The sequence below is a fragment of the Cyprinus carpio genome, chromosome B9 (assembly GCF_018340385.1).
Source record: "Cyprinus carpio isolate SPL01 chromosome B9, ASM1834038v1, whole genome shotgun sequence".
In the NCBI taxonomy this organism is placed as follows: Eukaryota; Metazoa; Chordata; class Actinopteri; order Cypriniformes; family Cyprinidae; genus Cyprinus; species Cyprinus carpio.
This window is the reverse complement of record NC_056605.1, coordinates 25,148,796-25,172,473: the sequence shown is the minus strand read 5'-3', so window position 1 is coordinate 25,172,473 and position 23,678 is coordinate 25,148,796. Positions and strand designations below refer to the sequence as shown.

Genomic DNA, 23,678 nt, shown 5'->3' with positions numbered 1-23,678 from the left:
CATTATTTACTCATTCTGACCCCATATGATGATGATGTTTTTGTTTCTGTGGAACACAATCATTTTCATTCAACCTTTTTACATATTCCATAAAAAAAAAAAAAAACTCTGAAATGACCATAAAAGTTGTCCATCTGATTATAATTAAAGTCTTCTGAAGCCATATACTTGCTTTTATAAGAAAAAAGACTAAAATTGAAGTTACTGAAAATGGCATTTGTTGCAAATTTGAAATCTGAGTTCAAATGCATTATCATTGAATTACATCTAAAATTCAGTCTGTTCTTCACATAAAGCTATTATGTGACTTTAAAAAAATAGACTTGGAATATACAGTCATATGGACCATTTCTAAGGATGTGATGATTAACCGTGAGCCGGTTGAAAATCGATTCAAATATGTGACAATTAAAATCGGTTGAGATGCTAAACAAATCGCAATTCATTTAGGAGTTTATATGAATGTATGTCTGATGGGAACTTACTGTCTTTAGAAAAGTTCAGATGGTATTTTTTATGTTCATCTTGCCTCTCTACAATGCATACTAAAGTTCATAAGTGCACTGCTGCTTCGTTTACAGCAGAAACCAAGGGAACACTATAAGCGCCACCTGCTGACAGAGAGTGAATCTGCGTCTCATTCAGCTCGTCCGCTGTTTCATGCAGATATTTTTATGTATAGTTTCACAAAATTAATCAAGTCAAACCGTTCTGTTTTTGCTTCAAAAATTCTAAATTATACAATCTAATTTAGATTAACAACTGCTCATGTTGAATGTATGCAGTATCTTTGTTTGGATCATGATTAAAATGCAGTGGTTGCCTCTAATTTTAAATGGAAAGAGCACAGACAAAGCCTTATTTTGTTTATATGAAGAGATTTATTTTATTCGTGCTACTTTTTTATTTGATTTGGGGCTTAAAATTTCGATTTAGTTTTGTTATTTACATTTACATTCTATTTAAATGTTGTCATTTAGCAGACGCTTTTATCCAAAGCTACTTACAAATGAGGACAACAGAAGCAATAGCAACCAACAAAAGAGCAATAATATGCAAGTGCTATATTAGTATATTATTATAGTTATATTTCAATTTCTCAAAAAAATTTACAACAATTTGTCCAAGCAATAATAAAAGGACACACTTAATTCATAATTTGTCTTAAATAGCATTTTGTTTAAAAAAATTAATTAATTTTGAATCAAATCGTGAGTTGAGTGAATCGTTACAGTGATGTGTGACATGTAGCCAACTATGGTAACCCATACCCCATTTGTCCTCTGCATATGACATACAACATAAAGGTGAAGTAGTATTTTCCGTTTTTGCTGAACTGCTCCCTTAGGACACAGTGTGATTTCTTGGCGACCAAGTGTAAGGTTAAAAGGGACCTCATGTTGCAAATGGGTTATTCATTTTTAGGTTAGTCACGATGCGTTCCTGCTGTCTTGGTGACTGCGTGTCTTGAGAGGACTGTTGTAATGTGCAGTGTTTGCATCATAGAGCCGCACTAGTACTGCTCAGCAGCCAGTTAAAGTCTGCTGTCAGACCGTCTTTGCAGTGAAATCAATAATGTTACAAACCTTCCACTCTTCCGCCTGCCCTTAGTTACATTTCTGTCTGTATACTCTCATATATTATTGCTAGAAACATTTATGCACCTTATTGATAGTTCAAAATGCTGGTTTATATCAAACTAAGCTTCGATAAGCTTCTGAAGTGGTTGGTGAGAAGATGCTGCCCTTATCAGGAATATATTGAGTATTATCTGATTTTGTTTTTTTGTTTTATATGTGTTGCAAAAATGTTTTCTTTTTTATCTTTTAAATATAAATGTTCATTTTATTTTTGCATGATTTGCTTTGCTTTCACAGGCTTGTATATTTTTGGGTTTTGTTGCTTAGTTTCACAAGTTTTGTGTTTGTGTATTTGTATTCTAATTTTCGTGTCTTGTTTTTGTGCTGCTTTAGTGGAGAAGTATTTCTAATGCTCACTGACAGCTTTAACAGTCAAAATATGAGATCATTGCAGTCTGGCTTGAGGAAGCAGCTCGCTCTGATTACTTGAACAGCTGTCAAATGCTTCATCACTATATATTATCATCTGATTTTACACTGTCATAACTGTCATGTTTATTTTCTCTTGTTTTCTCATTGTGTATTTTTCATTTGTTCCGGTTTTCTTTTTTGTATCATTAATAAATGTATTTAATCTCATTGTAACCTGATATCAGTTGTGTTCCATTTGTTGCCGTTTTGTGTGTTTTGGACAATGATGAAGGAAGGCGTTCCTTCATCATTTTACTAGTTTGTGTTCTGAAACAGTCTCAAAAAATCATTATTGATTGCTTGAATGACAGCTTTACTTAAATAGTCCAGTTTGACTACGGCTAGCTTTTCCTTGTGATCCATCATTTGTTAGAAACAAAGCTCTCTAGTTGTGTTGCTGTAATACCGTTTCATTCCAAATGTCTGATTTTGAGATTAATATTATATTTACCCATCATTTTGCATCTCATGAAGTATCATTAGGCATGAAACTGCATGTTCTTTATCTTTTCATGTAACAGTAAACACTGACTCACAGTACATGTTCATTCAAACAGCAGTGGTTGTCAGTGTGTGTGGGTCACATGCTGATAGCACAGTGTAACTTGACACACAGATGACATCTCATCTTGCTTTCTTTCTAACATGCTAGCGTGCAACAGCCTAGAAAACCTTCAAAGCAACATAAGATGTAAACAACCTTCAAAATGACCTTCAAGCAGTTTTAAACTCAAGCAAGTTTGTCTAGGTTTTCTAGTTGACTTAATCTGAAATTAACATGCACATTTCTGGAAAATAATTACACATTAGCAGACAGGAATAGTGTTTCGTGTTTCTATTTAAGACATTAAACTGACTTAAATGTAATTAGATTATAATTAAACACACACGCAAGGAGACTCTGACATTTCTCAGATAATCTTTAGGCACAAACACACTGACAGCTTCTTCCACTGTATGACTTCTTTCGATGTTTGTGGGAAGGAAAGCAAGAATACTTCATATATGAGATAATAGTACTGAAGTATAATAAAAAAAAACACCTTTAATTTAAACATTCATTTAAAGTATTAAATCTGAATTTAATGCATGGTCATGACATGTTTTTTTTTTATGTATTCTTTATGTACATTTTTCATCTAATGTTAAATACCAAGTGTTTATGTGTTATAAAACCGATCATATTTGTATTTGAACATCTGATTGTTATTCGATTTGATGGTTTTGGTTGGTTTATGATCACTTTTTTGTAAAAAACTTTACTTAGAATGGCACAAATAGAATTTCCAGAGAATGGCTTTGCAACAAGGTGGGCACTTTTTTGTAAGTTGTCTGTATTTGTTGTCTTGAAGTTTGGGGTTTTGCTGACTAACATGAAGGGTTGATGAGTTTTTAAAATGCATGAGGTTTTTTTTGCATGGCTTGCTTGGCTATATAATCAGATGCTAATTCAGATCAGATGTATCCTGCTGCTTCTAAATTAAATTAATACCCTTGCATTGGTAGAAGGTGTTGCAATGGGTTCTGCCATTAAATGTTTGATTTCAAGTTTTGATATGCGTTTAACAAAACACATACATGTGTTTAACACATATATTAATGCTTTTGCAATCTAAGAATCGTACAGGGTCCCCACAAATTTTTATAATGTAAAAATCAGTAATTGTAAAAAGTCATGGACATTTATTTTTTTAAGAAAGTCTACGAACTCCGTCTATAAAATATCATACTTAAAATGCAACCTTTAGTATTATACAGTATGAAACAGGGGGATCCCTTTGCCTTTCACTAAATCCACCTGAAAGAACTGTTGAATTAAAGTGTTCATATTTCAATGCACTTGATTCAATTTTTCATTGTCTATTTGCTGTTTCCTCTCACCAGTTCTCTATTCGTTTCAGTCTGTAAGAGCTAAAGGAGACACTCTGGAGGCCTCCGTTTCTGCCCACCATCTGTCCATAATAACTTATTTCTATTCCACAAAGGCTGTTTTCTATCATTCCAGGTGAAATCTGTCATCAACCTCCTCTTTGCTGCCTACACAGGAGATGTTTCTGCTCTCAGAAGGTACCGAGTTCTACATTGCCTGGTTTTTGGAGCATTCTTTGTTCTGTTTCTATAATATTTTCATCATACGTGACTGCAGGTTTGCACTGTCCTCCATGGACATGGAGCAGAGGGACTATGACTCCAGGACGGCGCTTCACGTAGCAGCCGCTGAGGGTACAACACTAAAGCTTGTCACTTATTAGAAGCCAAGAACCAGTGGTGTCTGTTTGGTATCTGATTGTTTGCCGGCTGGCAGTCAATGAACTGTAAGATAACAGAAAAAAGATGACAAACAGAGAGTGAGGCTGTATTTTACTTGTGCATTTTGACTCAAAATGTGCATGTCCTTACCACTGTGCCATATAAATTTGGTAACGGCGCCACTTGGTGGTTAAAAGTGGTAATGTTTTAAATACTAGTGATTAGCAATGCTGCCCAACCTTACAATGTCTATATTTTTGCAGCTTATTTATGCCTTTTCATTCTAGTTTAATCACTATAAATGTAGGTCCTCAAATACTGTATTGCTGGGGAATTAACTAGATCTTTATTTCACGCTTTTATCACATTTTTTTCAGTACACTACATTTTTACATCTAAAGTTCAATCTGTAATGTGTTGCATAAATTAAACTATTCCTTTTGATTTTAGGACATATTGAGGTTGTGCGTTTTCTGTTAGAGGCCTGCAAGGTGAATCCTGGTCCCAAGGACAGGTGAGCAAATACTTTTGAATTTTAGAGCAAATATTCATTTTCTTAGGCTTTTTAATTTAGAAATAGGTGACTGGAAGACATCAGCTTTGCCATGATGGTCTTGGAAAACTTTTCAGGAATTTAAAATGTTGATGTTGATAAAATCCTAAAAAGTCACGTACAAGCCACGGAAATTGATTTCTAACAAGAATTAGTTTGAACTTTCTCTTTGTGAGTGCATGTCTAAAATTAATTAAAATGCATTTTCATATTGAATTTCAAATACAGTTACATTAATAAATACATTAAAATACATTTTGATTGTGTGCATATGTAATGTGTGTTTTATTATTATTATTATTATTATTATTATTATTATTATTATTATTATTATTGCCTATTATAAAATTGGAGATTTAAATCTCTAACATTGTAAAAATTGAAAAAAAGTTTTGAATTACTATTGTAAATAAATAGTTTTTAAACATTCATCTTATAATAGTACTGCAATAAAAACATACTTCTGTCTTAACATTAATAATAATAGTGCTGTCAAATGATTAATTGCGATTAATGTGTGTGTGTATGTGTGTGTATATATATATATATATATATATATATATATATATATATATATATATATATATATCTCACTACGTGTAATGAGACTTGTTATTTGCACTTACATATTGTTGCTTTTTTGTTAGTTTTGATTGCTTCTACTGTCCTCATTTGTAAGTCGCTTTGGATAAAAGCATCTGCTAAATTACTAAATGTTAATGCAGACATGTAAATACATTTAAATATTTTTAAAATATATACTGTTTGTGTGTGTATTTATATATACATAAATATACACAGAACACACATATATTATGCAAACAAAAACTGTTGTTTTGTATGCGATTAATTGTTTGGCAGCACTAAATAATAATTACCATTTTTATTATTATCATCATCTAATATTTATACAGTAATAAAACAACTAGAAAATATGTAGAAACCATAAAAATAAAATAACATTTATGTCCTCTAGGTGGGGCAACACACCTATAGATGAGGCGACACACTTCGGTCATCATGAGGTGCTCGCGCTTCTACAGGAGTACAACAATAAATACAACCCACCGGTGAACCCTGACGCAGATAAAGAGAGCACCGAGAAAAATCTGGACGGGATGCTGGAGACGTAACCATTTCCGCTAGCACTAGAGCAGTGGTTTTCAAACCGGTCCTGCAAGCACCCCTAGCACCTCACATTTTGTATGTCTCCCTATATCTAACACACATTTCAGGTCTTGCAGTCTTCACTTATGAGCTGATTAGTTGAATCAGGTGTTATAGGTAAGGGAGACACAAAAAATGTGCAGTGCTGGGGCTGCTCGCGGGACCGGTTTGAAAACCACTGCACTAGAGGATACTCTTCTGGAACAGCCCAGTCAAGGACTGCTCCATCTCGATATCAGTGTTTTTTATTTGTCAGTACATTTTTTCGTTTCACGTTGTCTCCTGTAGTTTTACATGCTTTTGTAAGACATTTTTGGCTTGTTCACAACCTCTTCCTTGCAAGAAAGGGCCTAAGTCATGATGACTCTTGGTAGACGCTATAATTGTATGTTCAACCCTCTCGTGCCCGTGTAAAGTTAATTGAGGTGAGGGGAATGATGATCAGTGATGTCATTGCTGCCCCGAAGGCAAATGGCTAAACTCAAGAGTATAGAATGATATCAAACAATCCTGTTTAGTAATTCAGAAGCATTAAAAACAGCGGTTGCGCAAACACTCACGACACTTAAAAGCTGCTGGCCAACATATCTTAATGTTGGAAAAGGAAGTAGCTCAGCAGAACGTAATGAAAATCGAGAATGCATTTTCATGAATAAAGAATCGGTCGAGTGTTGCCACCAATGAAGATTATCATTAAGATAAGTAATGCGAGAACGTGTCCTGTGTAAAATTAGAAATTATTTTTAATTTTGCATGTATTTTGTATATGTGTATCACTTTTATTTTATTATACCTCATTATTTGAACATTTTAACCACTGCCAAATACATAGTTATTTTTTTTTATTTGTTAGTCTTTATCGTATTATCAGATAGATGGTCTATATATATATAATTCATCAATGCACTCATAATTTAAATATTTACATGCAGAGTCCCGAAAATGACTGCATTTTGAGAAGGAACACAATGTTGTAATCTCAGAACAAAAGCGATCAAAAATAAAGTTTACTGATGACAGGAAGATGGAAGTTATAAACATCACATTATAAACACTATTTAATTTCAATCCTCAACACCAGCTTAATCATTATTGGATACAATTTAAAAACTCCTTTATTTATAAATACTCATTATAAATAAAATACACTGCATTTGTGCAAACCATCCGTAAATTTACATATATTTTATGAAGTGTTAAATGACTGTAAATGTAGTTTATTGTAAGACAGTTGTTTTAGCAGTGGAAAAATAATGTCAAACACTTGAAGAAAGTCAGTTGGACAAAACTTAAGTTCATGTCAAAGTAAATGAATGTAAACTGTTTTAAAGACACTTCAGCACTATTCAGTATTATTTGATGCAAGTATTTCTTGCAGATTTCTGTTAAGACTGTATCTGGCTGACTCGAGTCGGTGTGTGTACATGTGCAGTTAAAGCAATGGTATATAAAGATTCATCTTTGATGTGCAATAATGAATAAAATTGTGTTAGTAATTAAAAGGGTGTAATTTTACTTACACGTTATACATACAGTGGACAAAACCACACAAAACACTGAAATTCTGACTGGAAAAAATGTCCCAGTTAACTGGAATTCAAATATATATCTCAAGAGTAATAACACTAAAACCTCAGCTATCAGCACAAATCATCTTCAAAGTGCAGGATGAGTTATACACCAAAATATGTGTGTATGCAATTATGCATTTTATCTAAAACAACTTACAATGCATTCAAGGTATACATTTTATCAGTTATCTGGGAATCAAACACATTTGCATTTCTACCCTCATTCTCTACCAGTTCAAAACCTAAGTCCTCTAGATCTGATGAGTCTGACAGAACACGCTCAATCATGTCCAACCCGTGGTCTTCATTTTCAAAACAAAAAGTCAGTCTTCATTTATCCCTCCTACATCTAAAAGAGAACAGAATTTAACTGTATTCCAAATGTCCTGATGGTGTGCAAATACCAGGACAAAAGCACAAACACATAAGAGTCTCAGAACAGATGCATGTAAAATAGCATTTTCCACTTTATTATTTGGTTTTTTTTTTTTTTTTTTTTTTTGTTGCGTTATTTTATTCGCTTGTTATTAATTTCCTAATGGGACGAACTGGGAAATTATGGCTTCGTAAAACTAATTCTTAACTTATTTTCTTTATTGTGTAAGTCAGTTCAACTGTGAGATCAATGGTCAGTAATGGCTCATTACAAATATGAAATGCATAAATGTAAACGTAAAATCTTTACCATCAGATGCACTGGTATAGTATCGAACAAAGTCAACATCTCGTGGGATGTCTGGGTAAAGGTAGATGAGGGGATTCACTGGATCCTTCTCTCCATCAGTGATGGTATAGTCATGAGTGATGTTCGGTAAAGAGATGTTGCACCACAGGTTCACCACCTGTGCTGACATGATAATCTCATAAGAGATTTTTTTTTAGACACACCAAGATAGTTATCACAACATGAAATATTCGAGTTCAAACCAGCACACACCATCCTTTGAACATTCCACCCATGTGATGATGATTCCTCCCCATCGAGAGTTTTCACTGAAGCGCAGAAGGAAAGTGCCGGGGAGCTTTTCACTCAACAAAGCCATCTCTCTCTCCTTACTCAAAAACCCCATAATGTACCTGCACACAGTGAACGTATGGTATATGTAGTCCATGTGACTCATGCACTATAGTCCAAGTTATCTGAGGCCATACAACAGCTTTTGCTTGAAGCCTGAAATTTAAGCCCCTTCTCAAATCTTGAACTCTTTAAAAAATATGCCATCTCTTGAGCTGGTTTTAACGTCAGTGATTTGAAAAATGGCATTGGCTTTCACATGAATGACACAATAGCACCATTTAGACACCTTCAGATTTCTTACCCATCATTCCAAATGTTGAGCACATATTTTTCAGTAATGTCCAAATGTTTGCATATGCACTGCCAGAATGAATCCCCAGACTCGGCAGACACCTAGATGAAAACACAAAAGTTATTCTACACAATATAGTGTGATTATAAAAAAAATACTGCTTTCACTGTCATTTATCATGTTATTTCACACCACAAAGAATCACGCCTACTATTAAAATATTTAATGTTTGCTCTTTGCAGTATCATGTTCTCACTAAGTTTTGTTTTAGCAGTAAATCATGTGGTGACGCCGGAGGAACAAACAAAAGCGAACTTGTTCAGGAAATCGAAAGCAGCTTTTCCTGCCTTTGTTTCGATCATTTGTATAAACTCACTTTATAAAATGTATTCCAATGAATGAGTCCTTCAGGGTTACCTTGGGCTTCTCGACCTTAAATGTTTTAAAAAAGAAACGTGCTATTCATTTAACTATGAGCATCTACTCAGTTCCACTTCAAGAGGCAAAAGAGAGCACAAACAAGCACACCAAGAACTCTGTCTGCAAGCGTTCTCAGCTGCTCAGAGTTCAGCGCTCGTTTAGTGGCAGAAGAAAACTGCCAGCTTAAGACCTTTGAAAGCTGCCCCCATTTCACAGGTGGAGGATTCAAGAAGAACAACAGATTCTGAAAGAGTGAGTGAAATAGACAACAATAGTAAAATGCAAACTTCAATAGAAGACAAAAACATTGATGAGGGGAAATGGCCATACGTGGGGTTCACTGCAGAGCATGTTGTACCATAAGGTGGAGCCCCAGGCACTAGGTAGCCATCCACTGACCAACATCACCACAGGAAGACATGTGATCTGTTTGAACATGTTATCCGATGCTGTAGTTCAGAAAGAATTTGATGTTGTACCTTTGTCTCAAATAAACACTGTATTTCAAAAGTACATTTTTAGCAGAAACTTTACCGATAAATCAATGCAGAATGAGCTGCGTGTCAAAGCTGATTAAGTGCAGCTCCTCATACATATTGAGTGAAAACTGGAAAAAAAGAAAGCAACTTAATAATAGCAATAATCAGTAGTTCACTTTAAGTGACTTTTGTTTATTATTTTGTTCTACCTCTTTACTTCTGTTGCTAGGTCTCTTCTCCCTTGCAGTCTGTGTTAATTAGAAAGGGAAATCGAGAAAAATTAAGTCAGTAATTATAAATTATCATTTATTTATTATATATTGTAATATCTCAGTGTTTATCATCATACCAAATGACGGAAATCAGCGGCTAGACATCCACTAGATTCATCCAAAGTCATAACTTTGTTAACAATACCTAAGAGAAGGAAATTTCTACATCTGGACGTTACATAACAATTCGTTGCATCAGTGAGGACCTCTGACAAGCATACAAAACTAAATGTATTGCTCTATATATGTATTTGTAATTATGAGCTAATTCAGTAATTATAATTAGCATTTATCTGTGCTCTTTGGGTTAATGTAATATGTTACGTACCCTTTCACTGTATCCATCTCAGAAAAACCTCTAAATGAGAAAAATATCTATAAATACACAAACACACAGGTCAATATATACATATATATATGTACTGCTTTGCAATAACATTTAAAACATATGAATCGGGGTTTCTGCATCTAAATTTTATTTTCTATTCAGATAGATAGATAGATAGATAGATAGATAGACAGATAGATAGATAGATAGATAGATAGATAGATAGATGTTTAAGTTTTTTAGTTAGTTAGATAGTTGTTTTGAATTCATGTTGATTATATGTTTTTTGTGAAGATTTATTTTGGTAATTATTTATAACTTTACCACATTTTTAATTAGTGAATAAATGACCAAGTCCTTTATTCACAGATGACCATTTACAAAGACATGTATACGTTTATGAATTAATTTCATTTCTGTACAACCGTTCTAATCTGAGCATGATTTGAAAATTATTTCAATGAGTGAAACAGATATTTAAACTTATAAGTTATTTAAAAAAACAAAAACAAACTCTGATTTCTGATGTTGTTGCGGTTGCAAACGCGATCGAATCAATGAATCACTGAGTCAGTTGAGAGCCGAGTTAGTTCGATCACTGAATGAATCATGGCAACGATGGTGGTTTTTGGAAACGAAGCCCAGTTCGGTTCTGTGAACTGAATCATCGAAAAGAATCAAACCAAAAACGATTCATTTACTGCTACTTCTCTCATGGAATATAAATGCGCCTGCCACATATATCTACGGCAGATTTTCTGTGAATATAACGACGTAATTTCGGTAAGTTGCTTACGAAACGCTGTTGTCTTAATAATATTTGGAGTAAAGGGCACGAGTTATACAGACTGATGTTATGATAGGCTACTCTTAGCAATTTTGGAGCTTGGCAGCCCAGCCGTCAATCAGTGAATGATATTGTGACTCACTTTTGGATGTGAATGTCCTTCAGAAAGTCACCCTTTTCAAAACATGTGAGTGAGTAAATGCTACAAAAACATTATAATAATTGTTCTTTTTTTTGTTTGTCATAAGGCTATTTTCTGTCCAGGAAATAGTATCAACAGCGCCTGCTAGAGGTTCTCACCAGCATTGCAGCTGCTTCAGTGTTGTGTGGCCCGCCGATGCAAGCCCTCTGCTGCTGTCTCTTCTTCCACTCAGGTAACTCTTCTGATATGAGTGTGAGCTGGATCTGCTCGGCTAGAGTCAGTGCATTAGCAGTTTCTTTCATCACCATCTGCACACACAATAGGTATACAGCATGCAATCACAAACACTGTTTTTATATAACTACGGATCAGTAGAGAGCTACTACACTGAGAAAAACGACTTCGACCACATTCCTACAGATATTCATATTCACAAGGACACACTTGCAAATAACTCTGCAATTTACCTACCTTTCTTTTTATGTGTAGGTCAGTAAACATTTGTACAGTGGCCATTTCCTCCTGTTGACTCTCTTTTGTTGTATGACCCTTTGTTTCATCCTCAAATGAAAATATGAAGAATAATGTCCTCGAAACTGTCCTCTATAAAACATTTCTTCAAAATAAATCATAAAGATTAAGGTCTTTCATATTTCAAGTGCCCCATATTCTAAGTTTAGATAGATATGCCTAGATAGATAGACTGTATATATGTTTTTGCTTTGTCATTTGATTGATATCTATTATTTTTTAAAGAGCAGAAATAGTTATAATTCTCTCATTTTACTTTGACCCTCTGAAGGCTTTCTCTTGAAGTCATACTCGTACTGCAGATCTTTCAAAACATGAATGTCCTGTTCTATTTCCTGATGAAGAAAAGCAGCTACTGTAGTGAAAGGTTCGAGATATCGTCATATAGTTAACAAGAGTCTGTTGAGTAATTTAAGTCTCATGTTTTAAAATTGAATGAACGTGAGAGTAACGTGCCATAGTAATTTAAATAAGATACAGTACCTGCACACTCTTCTTTAAGATGTTTGCTTTTACGTCCAACTCTTTTTCTTGTTCCGTCGTACCTCCCTGTGATGAGCGAGTTTTACCCTGAACACAATATCAGACACATACTTCAATGAATGTCTATACAAACCTTGTTTAAAAAGAAAAAAGGATGGATGACATACTTGCGAAACAAGTGCCTTCTCCTGATTCAGGGTGTTGTGTATGTTCACAGCCATGTGAACAAGATCCTCCTAGAAGAGCTTATAATAGGATTCATTTGTCCAAAGTGTTACACAAAATAAAATGATATTTATTATATCATAAGTACAATATTTAGAGAAAACAGAGCAGATAGACATTGTGTACCTGTAGGTTGTAGGTGCTTGGTTTCGTTTTGGTTTGCTGTACCAGGAAGTTTTTGCAGCAAATGAGTCATGATATGTTTATTTAGAATAAAATACTACCATACTTCTTCTATAAGCATGGGCACTAATTAAATCTGTTGAAGCAGATATTAGTTAGTACAGCACTTTTTCCAAAAGTAAATAAATAAAATATTATATATATATATATATATATATATATATATATATATATATATATATATATATATATATATATAATTTTTTTTTTTTTTTTTTTTTTCATTGTAATATCAACCAATTTGTATGTTCCCATTTTTAAAGGGTTGAATGGAATTTCTAAAAAATTTAGTTATATCCATATCTGCTTTAGAGTTCAACATAACCTTTTCTGTTGTATTAATGTAAACCATTATTCATTTTCCTTTGACACATTTTAAGTGTTAAGAAATTCTTCATTCAAAGTTAAGCTTGTAAATGCACTGCATTTAAAAATTAATATTCAGTGCATGGATTATGAAATGTAATTATCAAATCTTTAGTAATAATGAAAATGATAAGTAATAAAAACACCTAAAGGATAAAAAAAAAAACTGCCCGAGGCTTTTGTTATGTTTGGAAATAATCATTATTTATTTTTGCACTCTTGTTTGGTGCTAGACTTGTCTTACACACTTTATCTTTAAGCTTCATAAAGATTTCCATCTGGAGAAAAAAAATAATAGTAATACATGAATATAAACCATTTAATAATCTTTATTTTACTTCATGTGTCAGTATGTAACATTGCCTAATTGACCTGGCTTGGATCTGTAGCATTATTTCTGACTGTAGAAGGTAGGTTGATGTTTATTTCTGTTAGACTGTATCTTGCTGGTGTACGTGTACATGTTCATAAGGCAATTGTATGGAAAGATATTTTAATGTGCAAAAGTGCTTCACAAGATGGAGAAGAATGTCCTTTTCACAAACAAATGTCTTCACAGAAAGAGTTTTTTCAGAGTTTTGTATACTGAGTTTCTGGTACACAGAAAATTCAAATCCATGCAACATGCAAGTTTCTTTACAATATGTTCACATTTTTATACAAACAAACAAAAAGAACATGATTACACTGTTTTAAGTGTATTCTGTTATTTGACGGAAAAAAATGGCTCCTCTTCTTTACACAAATGGAGAATAAATGTAGTAGATCCTTAAATAGAAAAAAACCCATGCAAAGATAAATAATTTTGGCATCACTATTTGTTTCCATTATTCATTATAGATATCTGTGTGCCAGATACAATACTTCTAAAAACAGATTCATTTTCCTCCATAAAAAAAGCTCTGCATTAAATTTAGATGCATTGGTGGAGAAACGTTCCTCATATCAGTTTTGCCTTGAGGTGCTCTTAACACTTACGGGGTCTTGAAAAAGGTCTAAAAACAGAGATAAATAAGACATGAATATTGTTTTTCAGTAAGAGAAATATATGAAGTAGATAAAAAGAAAAGCAACAACTTACTCATCTGACACAGAAATTATGCGCCTGCCTATATATGGCTTGATATATGACCTAGGTTTGTCTATCTCCATCTCTTCTGTATCTGAGGGACGAAAGATCAGTAATGAAAGGCAAGTCGATACTGACAACACACACACAAATGCTCTCTAACACACTGTTAAAAAGTTTTTGAGCAAGTTCCCCTAACATTTTACGACAGCAAAGTCCCCAAATAGTCTTTGTGAACAGTAGTATTGTTTTCTACCATGACAAAATAGAAATTTGTTAGGTTTGACAACCATTTTGCTTGGAAAAGGTGCTTTCATTAAAATAAATGGCACTTGGTTTTAACATTTTGTTATTTAATGCAATGACATCATATACTGTATATGTATATATACATTTAGAAGAAAAACATCTGTTGTTTCAGTTTTACACTCTTATCTTGCTTTCTTTTTTTTTGAATGAATGAATGGTTAAATAAAGAATATCTACCATCAGAAGAGCTGATATAGTAGCGACCAAAGGCGTCATCTTTTGGGATGTCTGGGTAAAGGTAGACGAGGGGGTTCACCGGAATCTTCTGTGCAGCGGTGAGCGTGTAGTCGCGGATGACGTTAGGCAAGGAGATGGACGCCAGATCGGATTTAGTGTAGGGCTTCACTGAATGTGTCTTAGGTTCACCTGTGTTTGATGACATTCATTCACGTATATTAAAAGACCGCAAGACAGATATATAAATAAATAAGTGATCAAATACTCCAATTCAAACCAGCACACACCGTCCTGTGAATACTCCACCCATGTGATGGTGATTCCTCCGTCTCGACAGGATTCACTGAAGCGCAGAAGGAAAGTGCCGGGGAGTTTGTCGCTCAACAAAACCTTCTCTCGCTCTTTACTCAAAAACCCTATAATATACCTGTATATATGTGAAAAAAAAAGATGAAACTAAGAAACTAATGTTCATGGCAGTTACAGTACTATAAATTGGAATATAGCCTTAGAAAATTGAGCTTTTGGCATATTATCATGCTGTTCCGGGTTAGTTGACTTAAAGCAGCATCTTATATATTTCTGTGTGAAATCAGATTTTCAAAAGAAAAAAGTAGGATGGGACTTTATTTTATTTTATTGGGAATTGCCTGGATTGTGAAAAGTGGGAGTATTATATATCAAAATCAAGCAGAGGCAGAGTTATACAAAGACGAGCACATTTATTTCTTTGGAACAAAGCAGATGTATCAATGAATCGTACACAATAAGACCAGAAAGACAGTGGCATGCACAGACCTCCGGAGGGCCAGGGGCTAAGCTACGTTGCTAAGGCACAATCGTGGTCCGCGGGGGTCCCCCTCGGTGGAAATTACAGTCCGGGGGCACATAGACCATACCGAGAGGGCACTTCGGCGATTAAAGGGGCAGGGGCTCGAGCCCCCAATGCCAACACTAGCTTGCTCTATTCTTTTTCTAATGTATCTGTTTTCTTTTTATTTATTATATAATTAAAAAAAATTGCTACATGCACTGTGTTAGGCTAACTGAGACTTGTTATAGCACTTGCATATCATTGCTCTTTTGTTGATTTTGATTGCTTCCATTGTCCTCATTTGTAAGTCACTTTGGATAAAAGTGTCTGTAATGTAATGTAAATGTAAAATTACTGAACCTAAACATAGGAGCCTGATAAAAATGCTTAGAGTGCTTAGGCACTTAGAGGCTTTTGCATCTGAACTCTTCATATATTTTAGAATTCTAGGACTTAAAAAAATCTATAATAATAATAATAAATATTTGCTGATTGTGCACATCTAAAATGGAACGGATTCTAATATATAGCAGATAGATTGTTCCAGCCCTAGATGGTACTGTATTTGTTCCATTGTCTGTAACGATGTAACTCTTACCCATCATTCCAGATGTTGAGCAGATGTCTTTTAATAAGGTCCAGAATTCCATCTATCCACAGCCAGAATGGGACACCCCTCTCATTAGGAGACATCTAGGTGAAAACACACAAGTTATTGCATTGGCATGGCATTGCTTCATCAGTGTTGATGTAACAATATTTATTGCACTTCCCTTTAAAATAAAAATAAAATAACATATTCAGTCAGTTTCGAGTTCTGAAAGCACAGCTGTTCTTTGTGGTATCTCACTAAGTTTTGGTTTAGCAGTAAATCATGTGGTGACAGCAGAGGAACAAACAAAATGTTAAAGAAAACGAAAGTAACAAAAACTCGCTTTGTTTGAACTGTTTCCATAAACTCACCTTACAAAATGTATTCCAGTGGATGAGACCTTCAGGGTCACCTTGGGCTTCATGACCTGAAAACAAATACAAAATGTAATGCTATGTATTGGAACTATCAGGATTTACTCAGTCCCATTTCAAATAGGTGAAAAATAAAGCACGTATAAACTCACTAAGAACTTTGTCGGCAAGCGTTCTCAGCTGCTCAGAGTTCAGCGCTCGCTTAGTGGCAGAAGAAAACTGCCAGCTTAAGACCTTTGAAAGCTGCCCCCATTTCACAGGTGGAGGATTCAAGAAGAACAACAGATTCTGAGAGAGAGAGAGAGAGAGAGAGAGAGAGAGTGAGATGGAGAGTCAAAATGTAAACCTCAATAGAAGACAAAAACATTGATGAGGGGAAATGGCCATACGTGGGGTTCACTGCAGAGCATGTTGTACCATAAGATGGAGCCCCAGGCACTAGGTAACTGGTTCACATGGGAGATCACCACAACAGGAAGTGATGTGATCTGTTTAATTAAAAAAAAAAAACAGGTCTGGTCAGAATTACTGGTCTGATCTACAGTTGATATGTCACAATAGGTAGCTACATTTCAGAGTACTTTACCGATAAATCAACACATAGTCCTGACTGAATGAGTTGAGTTTCAAAGTTAAGTATGTGCAGCTCCTCAGAAATGATGAGAGGAGTCTGTAATAAAAAGGGGGAAATCATCAGCAATTCCTTCACTTCATTTTATTTGACATCACTGTATGTGTTTTTTGGCCTACCTCATTGGTTCTGTTGTTACTTTTCATCTCTTTTAATTGCTGCGGTAATCAGAAGGAAAGAATGATCAACAATAAACGTTCAGTTAGACATCATATTGTATTTATTATTAGGAGTAATATGTTTGTTTTTCACATCTTACCAAATGACGAAATTCAGCTGCTAGACATCCACTGGATTCCTCTAAGTTCATAACTTTAGAAAATGTTCCTAAAATGTTGAATTTCCTACATCTAGGACATCAGAAAACAGACATCTGGATTATTTGAGCTCTGACGGCATGCGTACAAATGCTAAGGTTTTTTTTTTTTTTATATATATATATATATACTTTATTCAGAACAAAACAGAATCATTTAATAATTAGGGTTTACATTTTGCATTTCAAGCTTATCTTCTGATTTTTATAATGATCACTGTGCAGGACTATACAATGCAGTTACTGTACATTAATATTGCTGCAGGTTTGGACTTTTGTCAAATGCAGTCACATTTGTGTTATGAGTTTCTTTGTAATATGTTACGTACCCTTTTATTGTGTCTTTCTCTGTTAAATCTCTACAGAAGAAAAACAAATATACTGTATGAATACATAGATAGATAGATAGATAGATAGATAGACAGGCAGATAGAGAGGTTTTGCTTACTTGTCAATAGAGACTTTTACTTTGAGTTGACAGTTCAGTTCAGGGAGTTTGACTAGTGATCTACAAAATAATACACATCAACATCACAGATATTAAAGGCTTTTATCAGACATTAAGCATCAGTTAAAATAAGGGACATCACAGTGTTATCGATGTTAACTTAAAAAAAACCCACCTGATCTTGACTGTGAACTGAACTCCTGTTTTTATCACCAAGGGTCTCTGAGGATGCGTCGGCATACAAGGCTGTCTCTCCACCACAAGAGAACTGAAAGACACATCACAACCGCTGCCATCCTGTTCAAGACTAGAATCTTTCAGAAGTGACGTGCACCACAAAATATATTCATATTCCCCAGTGAACCTTTAACCCCACAAATCCTCCCATCAATACCCAAATGCTTTTTTTTTCTACAGCTTGTGCTCTACATATAAAAACACAGAAATGTATGAACAGCTAAAGCAGTGCATCTCACTTTAATATAAGGCTTTTGAAGACTGCAAGGGCCTGGTCATCCAGCTGGCTCTTGCCCAGAGTGAGGGGGTCATTGTTGTAGGTGAATTTCTGCACCAATTCCTGAACTTTCTTCAGCTGCTGACGGATCTGTTGAAGAGACTCTGCCACTGCCGTGAACCTGGATCACAATTCATATATTAGCTAATTATAAAAATAACATATCAGTACCACGGACAGCACCAAAACCAACTAATGGACAATATGAGCTTATCAGCTCCAGTTTGAGGTTATGTCGGATATAGAAATACTTTTATTAATAGCCTTTTGGAACAACTTGTAATTTCAAGGATTTTCTTTCTAATGAAATAATTAAATATTATACAATTATTTAGATCTCAAATATTTTATTTTGTTGTTATTTTGTTTCCAGGTCATTTGAAACGCCCTCTAGAGGTTCTCACCAGCTCTGCAGTTGGTCCAGACAGGCATTGGGCGGCCCGCCGATACAAGCCATCTGCTGTCTCTTCTTCCACTCAGGTAACTCTTCTGATATGAGTGTGAGCTCGATCTGCTCGGCTAGAGTCAGTGCATTTGCAATTTCTTTTATAACCACCTGCACACATATATATGGTATATTTAAGAAAAAATAGGATACTGAAGAAAACTGCAACATTAGAATCACCTTAAAATCAACACTGATATTTTTTTATATACATGTGCCCTTGTAATCTTTAATCAAAATAACTTCCCCTCCCTCTTGCAATAACATCTCTCTTCTCAGATGACACGTTTACTGGTGTAAGGGTGGGAAGGATCAAAAGATCCAATCAATTCCCGATGGATAAAAACAAGTCCCGCCCTACATCTGTTCTAGCTTGAGAAGCCAGAGATGGTCTTATTGAGTTAACACCAACTTGATAATCAGGTTTCAGCCTTGAAGTCAGTTGTGCAACAGTCAATCAGTTTTTGCAGATACTATAGAAAAGATTGAGAACTGAATCCTACCTGTAGCAATTTTTTTTACATGACTTCTCTTATAAAACAGCCCTTTTATTTATATAATCTCTAAAAACAGACAGATCCAAAATGAATGTTTGATGTCAAACATGTTGAAGATTAGCTGTTTATTCAGCGTATACAGCTATTCAATAAATATATATATATATATATATATATATATAAAATAACGGCCTTTGGCCTCGTGTTACACTTTTTGTTGTGTGAACCTTGGAGACTTTGATTAACATCACAATAGAAAATAAAAGACTATGTCAACGTCTGTTTCATGCAGACTTTAGTTGCACATTCCTTCAGATGTGATTATTCCTGAGCTCAGTCTTTCAGCTAGATCTATGTAGAGATATATTACTGAAATCTTGACCTACCTCTCTTTTCATGCTCAGCCCAACAAACATTTGTCTAATTGCCATTTCCTCCTGCTGGATCTCTTTTGTTATCTGGCCGTTCATTTCAACTTCCACTGAAAATATAAAAATACAAATCCATACCATTTCTCACTCCTGTAAATTAATACTGTATTTGTTCACAACATCGATCTAACCAAATACATCACAAAATATGAGTTGATACCAGGAGCGAAATGCTAAAAATGTATCTTTAGTTACCTCGACTCTGCAAAGTATTTCTCTTGAAGTCGTACTCATCTTGCACATCCTCCAGGACCTGAATGACCTGTTCTATTTTCTAGAAGCAAATAAATATTCCACAAGTGCAGCTGTTTGAAACATTGCATTTACTTGTGAACCGGTGTCATTTAAAGCGTTTTTGTGGTAAAGACCCAAAGCCATAGCATTATTCACTGAGATGGTTTACCTGCACGGTCGTTTTCAAATTGTTGACTTTATTGTCCAACTCGTTTTGCTGTTCCATCGTGATACTCCCCTGTGAGGAGCCACCTTTACCCTAAAAGCAAATTAACTAAGATGAATAATAAACACACATGCAGATTTGAAATGACAGCTGTAATGCAAGACTAAATGCCTTACTTGATTTCTAAGTGCATTTTCCAGTATCTTTCTCTCTTCATTCAGAGTGCTAGATATGATCATAGCCATGTGCACAGGATCCTCCTGGAAGTGCTCCTAATGGGAGACGATTATTTCCATTAGCTCGGCCATTTTATTTTAGAATAATGAAATCAAGTGTAAGAATGTAATATTGTAAGAAAAACAATAAAAAAAAATTGCACCTGTAGGTTACGCTTAATTTTGCGTATATTATGCTGTAAAAGGAAGTTGTTTCCTAGGTTGAGACGGCTGTAGTGCTCATCCAGTTGGTTTAGGAGTTCATGGAAGCGCAGGGTTGCCAAAGATACGTTACTTGCAACTGATTCCCTGCAACCAACAATAATGTGTCAAAGATATGATTTGCAGAAATCCATGATACAGAATTTCTAATTTGCAACTGGATATTACATTCATTAACTACAATTGAAGCATTAAATTAAAACAGTTCTCACCAGTCGTGACTCTCAATCCATTGACTGAGATACTGTCGGATCTCCATTGGAAAGGCCTCATCGTAAAGCTGGTCCACTTGCTCTAAATACAGAGAGTCCAGCAGCTGCAGCTGGTTCCAGAGTGTCATCTGAAGACATAAACCACAATCGCATATGAAATAGTGCAAGAGCGTTTACTTGCAATATCCTGCCTTTGTTGAAATTTGTTGCATATAGTACCTTGTTTATGTGCAGTTGTGTTAATAGTTACTATAATAAAATGTGTTATAAAAAATGTGTTATAAAAATGCACGAATGTATTAATATTTAATAATTAACACACTTTCATAAAAAAAAAGAAATGTATGATTTTAATTAAAAAATTATTGTGAAAGTCACTCATCCTTTAAAGTCACTGTCACACTGGACTTCAATTTAGATTGTTTTAGGATTTAGACAGTAAGGCTACTCAGAAATTTAACTCTTAAAATAATAGTTTTGTATGCATGGGAGTAAGGGTCATCAAACCCTTGTATTAATTTGCACTGATTCTTTCTTCAGGTCATAGTTGAATAGGTCAATACTGAACTTTTAAAGGCAGCGAAATGAGAGACTTTTTTTTTTTTTTTTTTTTTTTTTTTGCATGAGTTTGCGTTTCCGCTTTCCCGTATTCGCAAGTATGAATGGAAATCAATGGAACGAAAACTGCATGTGACCGCACCATATGGCAGAGCAAAATATAATTTTAGAGACTGATTAAATGCTTCTGTTCTGTGCAGTTAATATTTAACACATCCGTTCTTTTTTAAGCTGTATGTAAAAAATGAAAAATTGTAAAGACTACCATGTCTTCTACCCAGGTTTCATTGCATTATAAACAGAGCATACTGCTTTACATACTATTAACGTACATTACAGTCGTCAATTCTCCCACAGCCTTTATAAAAAGAACGAACGCTTAGATAACATAGCAGAAAATTACCTTTCAACATAGAAGTTGGGTCAAGGCAAAAAAGCAGTATATCTCAGCCAAAGCAAATACACAAGACACAACTAAACTGTTTCTGCTCTGCTTCAGACTTATATTCTCTTCAGTGAGCCCATAATGGTAAACTATGAAATATTAACGCAGGTTACATCCCCCATTGGCACTGTGGGCCAATCGGAATGCTCTAATTACCATATGCAAATACACCAGCGATGAGAACCAATCATGTTCTAGTGCATACGCATAGCCGCGCACCTTTAGCGTATGGCTGTTCTCGGCAAGCGCAGCCCTCCCTCTACTGTCACGCTGATCACAGAATAGGAACTGATGTGAAAACAGAAACTTAGCGAATCGTTAGACTATTATTACATTAAGTTTGATAATAAGATAAAAGCCGTTCATAATCATCCAAGAAGCACTGATTATTATCTTAAAAGAAAAGGAATAGACATCTCTGGTGCATCACAGACCTTATGTTGAAGAATCTTTCTGTTTGGGGGAGGGGGGGAGGGTTGTGAAACTCAAGGCACAGCCACCGGGCAAGCACGCGTTTTCTGAGAAAGCGAGACCTAAACAGAGAAACGAAACTTGGATTTACGTCAGTTCCATGTTATTTTACTACAAGGAGACCCTTGGTTGTCCATGTGCTTTGTTTTAAATGTAGAGGCACAAACGGATAGAAATAGATACGACACTCGTACATTAAAAATGATTTTATCATGAGACGGGAGTCGTTCTTCTTGTGAATTTGTTGAAAAACTTTGAATGAATGAACGCTCGTGTTGTAATTCAAGGAAGTGGTTCTGTAAAGGGAGAAACCAGATGCAGGTTTATAGTGAAACAATCCAACATTACGAAATCCTTTGCAAATATTTGTTGATATTTACGCTGTTGTTTACCCACCAAAATGATGTCACGTCTTGGAGGATGATGTCATTAAGGAACTGGGACAGATTGCAACAAATAAAAAAGGTTCCCGATTTTTGTTAGTTAAGGCGATATTATAAAAGACGCACTGAAATTTAGGATATAGGAAACAGTTGGGGGTAATGCGTTATAAGTAACGTGAGTTACGTAATTAGATTACTTTTTTCAAGTAACTAAGTAACGCATTACTTTTTACTGTAAGGAGTTACTTTTTCAAATAAGTAACGCAAGGTTCTGTGTTTTCCCATTTACTGACTGACAAGTCTCCTGTCCTAGACTAGTTCTAGACTAAATGTGAACATGCATTAATTCATCTCACACACACACAAAAAAAAAAAACAGATTCAAGATTCACCAAAATGAATTCCAACAGTGAAATGCAAACTCTGAATGTGACGCAAACCATAATTAAATGTTAAATAACACAAATATCCTTTATGTATTTAATCCCATATTATTAACCAAAGTCTTTGCTGCTGACCTTTGATGAACTAGTTCAACCATACTAAGTAAAATGACGTTAGATAAACTTACAATTGTGCTTCATTGTTTTTTTTTATTGCTAAACGGTGTTGAACTTGCGTTCTATTGTACAGATGTGAAGTCATTTGTTGACTTGGTTATATTTCACCCAAAATAAAGATTTTATCATCGTTTACATGCCATCCTAAACCTGTACTCCCAGTTTTTTTTCCCCATGATATGCGAGTCAATGGGTACCGTCAACTGTTTGGTTGAAAATGTCTAAATAACAATACATTTCAGATGAACTATCACTTTATTATATTGATATAAAACTAAAATGATTCCTACTTTTTAAACAGTGACATTAATATTTTATCCAGTATATTAAAAAAAATGTCAGGGACATGAAAATGTATTGCATAGTATTGTTTAGTTTGTTACAGAAACGAAACTCATTTCAACTGATCAAGTTATGACCAAATTATGATTCATAGTCCTGCCAACTTTTTTATTTGATGACATTTTATAGACATCA

At 34.7% G+C, this 23,678-nt stretch overlaps 2 protein-coding genes and 1 long non-coding RNA gene across 12 annotated transcripts in view; 1 reads left to right on the top strand and 2 right to left on the bottom strand.

Annotated features, from left to right (window-relative positions):
* The window catches only part of LOC109044954 (glutaminase kidney isoform, mitochondrial-like), a 37,182-nt gene extending 29,659 nt beyond the window's left edge, over positions 1-7,523 (top strand). For both annotated transcript variants that reach the window (XM_042730484.1, XM_042730483.1), the window contains exons 15-18: positions 4,057-4,118; positions 4,198-4,274; positions 4,752-4,815; positions 5,831-7,523. In XM_042730484.1, coding sequence (XP_042586418.1) covers positions 4,057-4,118; positions 4,198-4,274; positions 4,752-4,815; positions 5,831-5,987 — 360 coding nt within the window. In that variant the 3' untranslated portion in view covers positions 5,988-7,523. The remainder of the gene's footprint in view (positions 1-4,056; positions 4,119-4,197; positions 4,275-4,751; positions 4,816-5,830) is intronic.
* A 153-nt stretch (positions 7,524-7,676) lies between these two features.
* On the bottom strand, positions 7,677-12,849 carry LOC109081474. Of its 9 annotated transcripts, none has more exons than XR_006155497.1 (12): positions 12,696-12,849; positions 12,512-12,589; positions 12,345-12,431; positions 11,802-12,196; positions 11,331-11,638; positions 10,151-10,431; positions 10,011-10,049; positions 9,857-9,929; positions 9,653-9,771; positions 8,912-9,566; positions 8,278-8,669; positions 7,677-7,941 (listed from the first exon to the last, which is right to left on the bottom strand). It is a non-coding gene; the product is annotated as an uncharacterized LOC109081474 (long non-coding RNA). The 9 variants fall into 9 exon arrangements; XR_006155500.1 differs by having other exon boundaries at positions 7,677-8,434; positions 8,530-8,669; positions 12,696-12,848; XR_006155502.1 differs by having other exon boundaries at positions 7,677-8,669; positions 11,802-11,946; positions 12,118-12,196; positions 12,696-12,847.
* Positions 12,850-13,427: 578 nt separating this feature from the next.
* LOC109081472 (signal transducer and activator of transcription 1-like) lies at positions 13,428-21,884 on the bottom strand. Its single transcript, XM_042730476.1, has 23 exons — positions 21,746-21,884; positions 20,785-20,912; positions 20,515-20,659; positions 20,312-20,407; positions 20,139-20,228; positions 19,931-20,009; positions 19,691-19,785; positions 18,767-18,918; positions 18,325-18,483; positions 18,024-18,116; positions 17,849-17,908; positions 17,730-17,759; positions 17,344-17,434; positions 17,204-17,242; positions 17,040-17,123; positions 16,843-16,941; positions 16,606-16,741; positions 16,451-16,506; positions 16,086-16,180; positions 14,961-15,100; positions 14,674-14,862; positions 14,200-14,281; positions 13,428-14,113 (listed from the first exon to the last, which is right to left on the bottom strand). Exons 2-23 carry the CDS (start codon positions 20,910-20,912, stop codon positions 14,086-14,088), a joined length of 2,166 nt encoding a protein of 721 aa, XP_042586410.1. The 5' UTR covers positions 21,746-21,884; the 3' UTR covers positions 13,428-14,085.
* Positions 21,885-23,678: the final 1,794 nt, after the last annotated feature.

What these genes read in the sequence shown, in the direction of transcription:
- LOC109081472 (XM_042730476.1), bottom strand. Translation starts at nt 20,912, where the DNA reads ATGACACTCTGGAACCAGCTGCAGCTGCTGGACTCTCTGTATTTAGAG. An exon ending in AAATTAAGCGTAACCTACAG is followed by an intron (nt 20,408 to 20,514) that starts GTGCAATTTTTT and finishes GTCTCCCATTAG; the next exon opens with GAGCACTTCCAGGAGGATCC. An exon ending in ATTTGAAAACGACCGTGCAG is followed by an intron (nt 20,010 to 20,138) that starts GTAAACCATCTC and finishes ATTTGCTTCTAG; the next exon opens with AAAATAGAACAGGTCATTCA.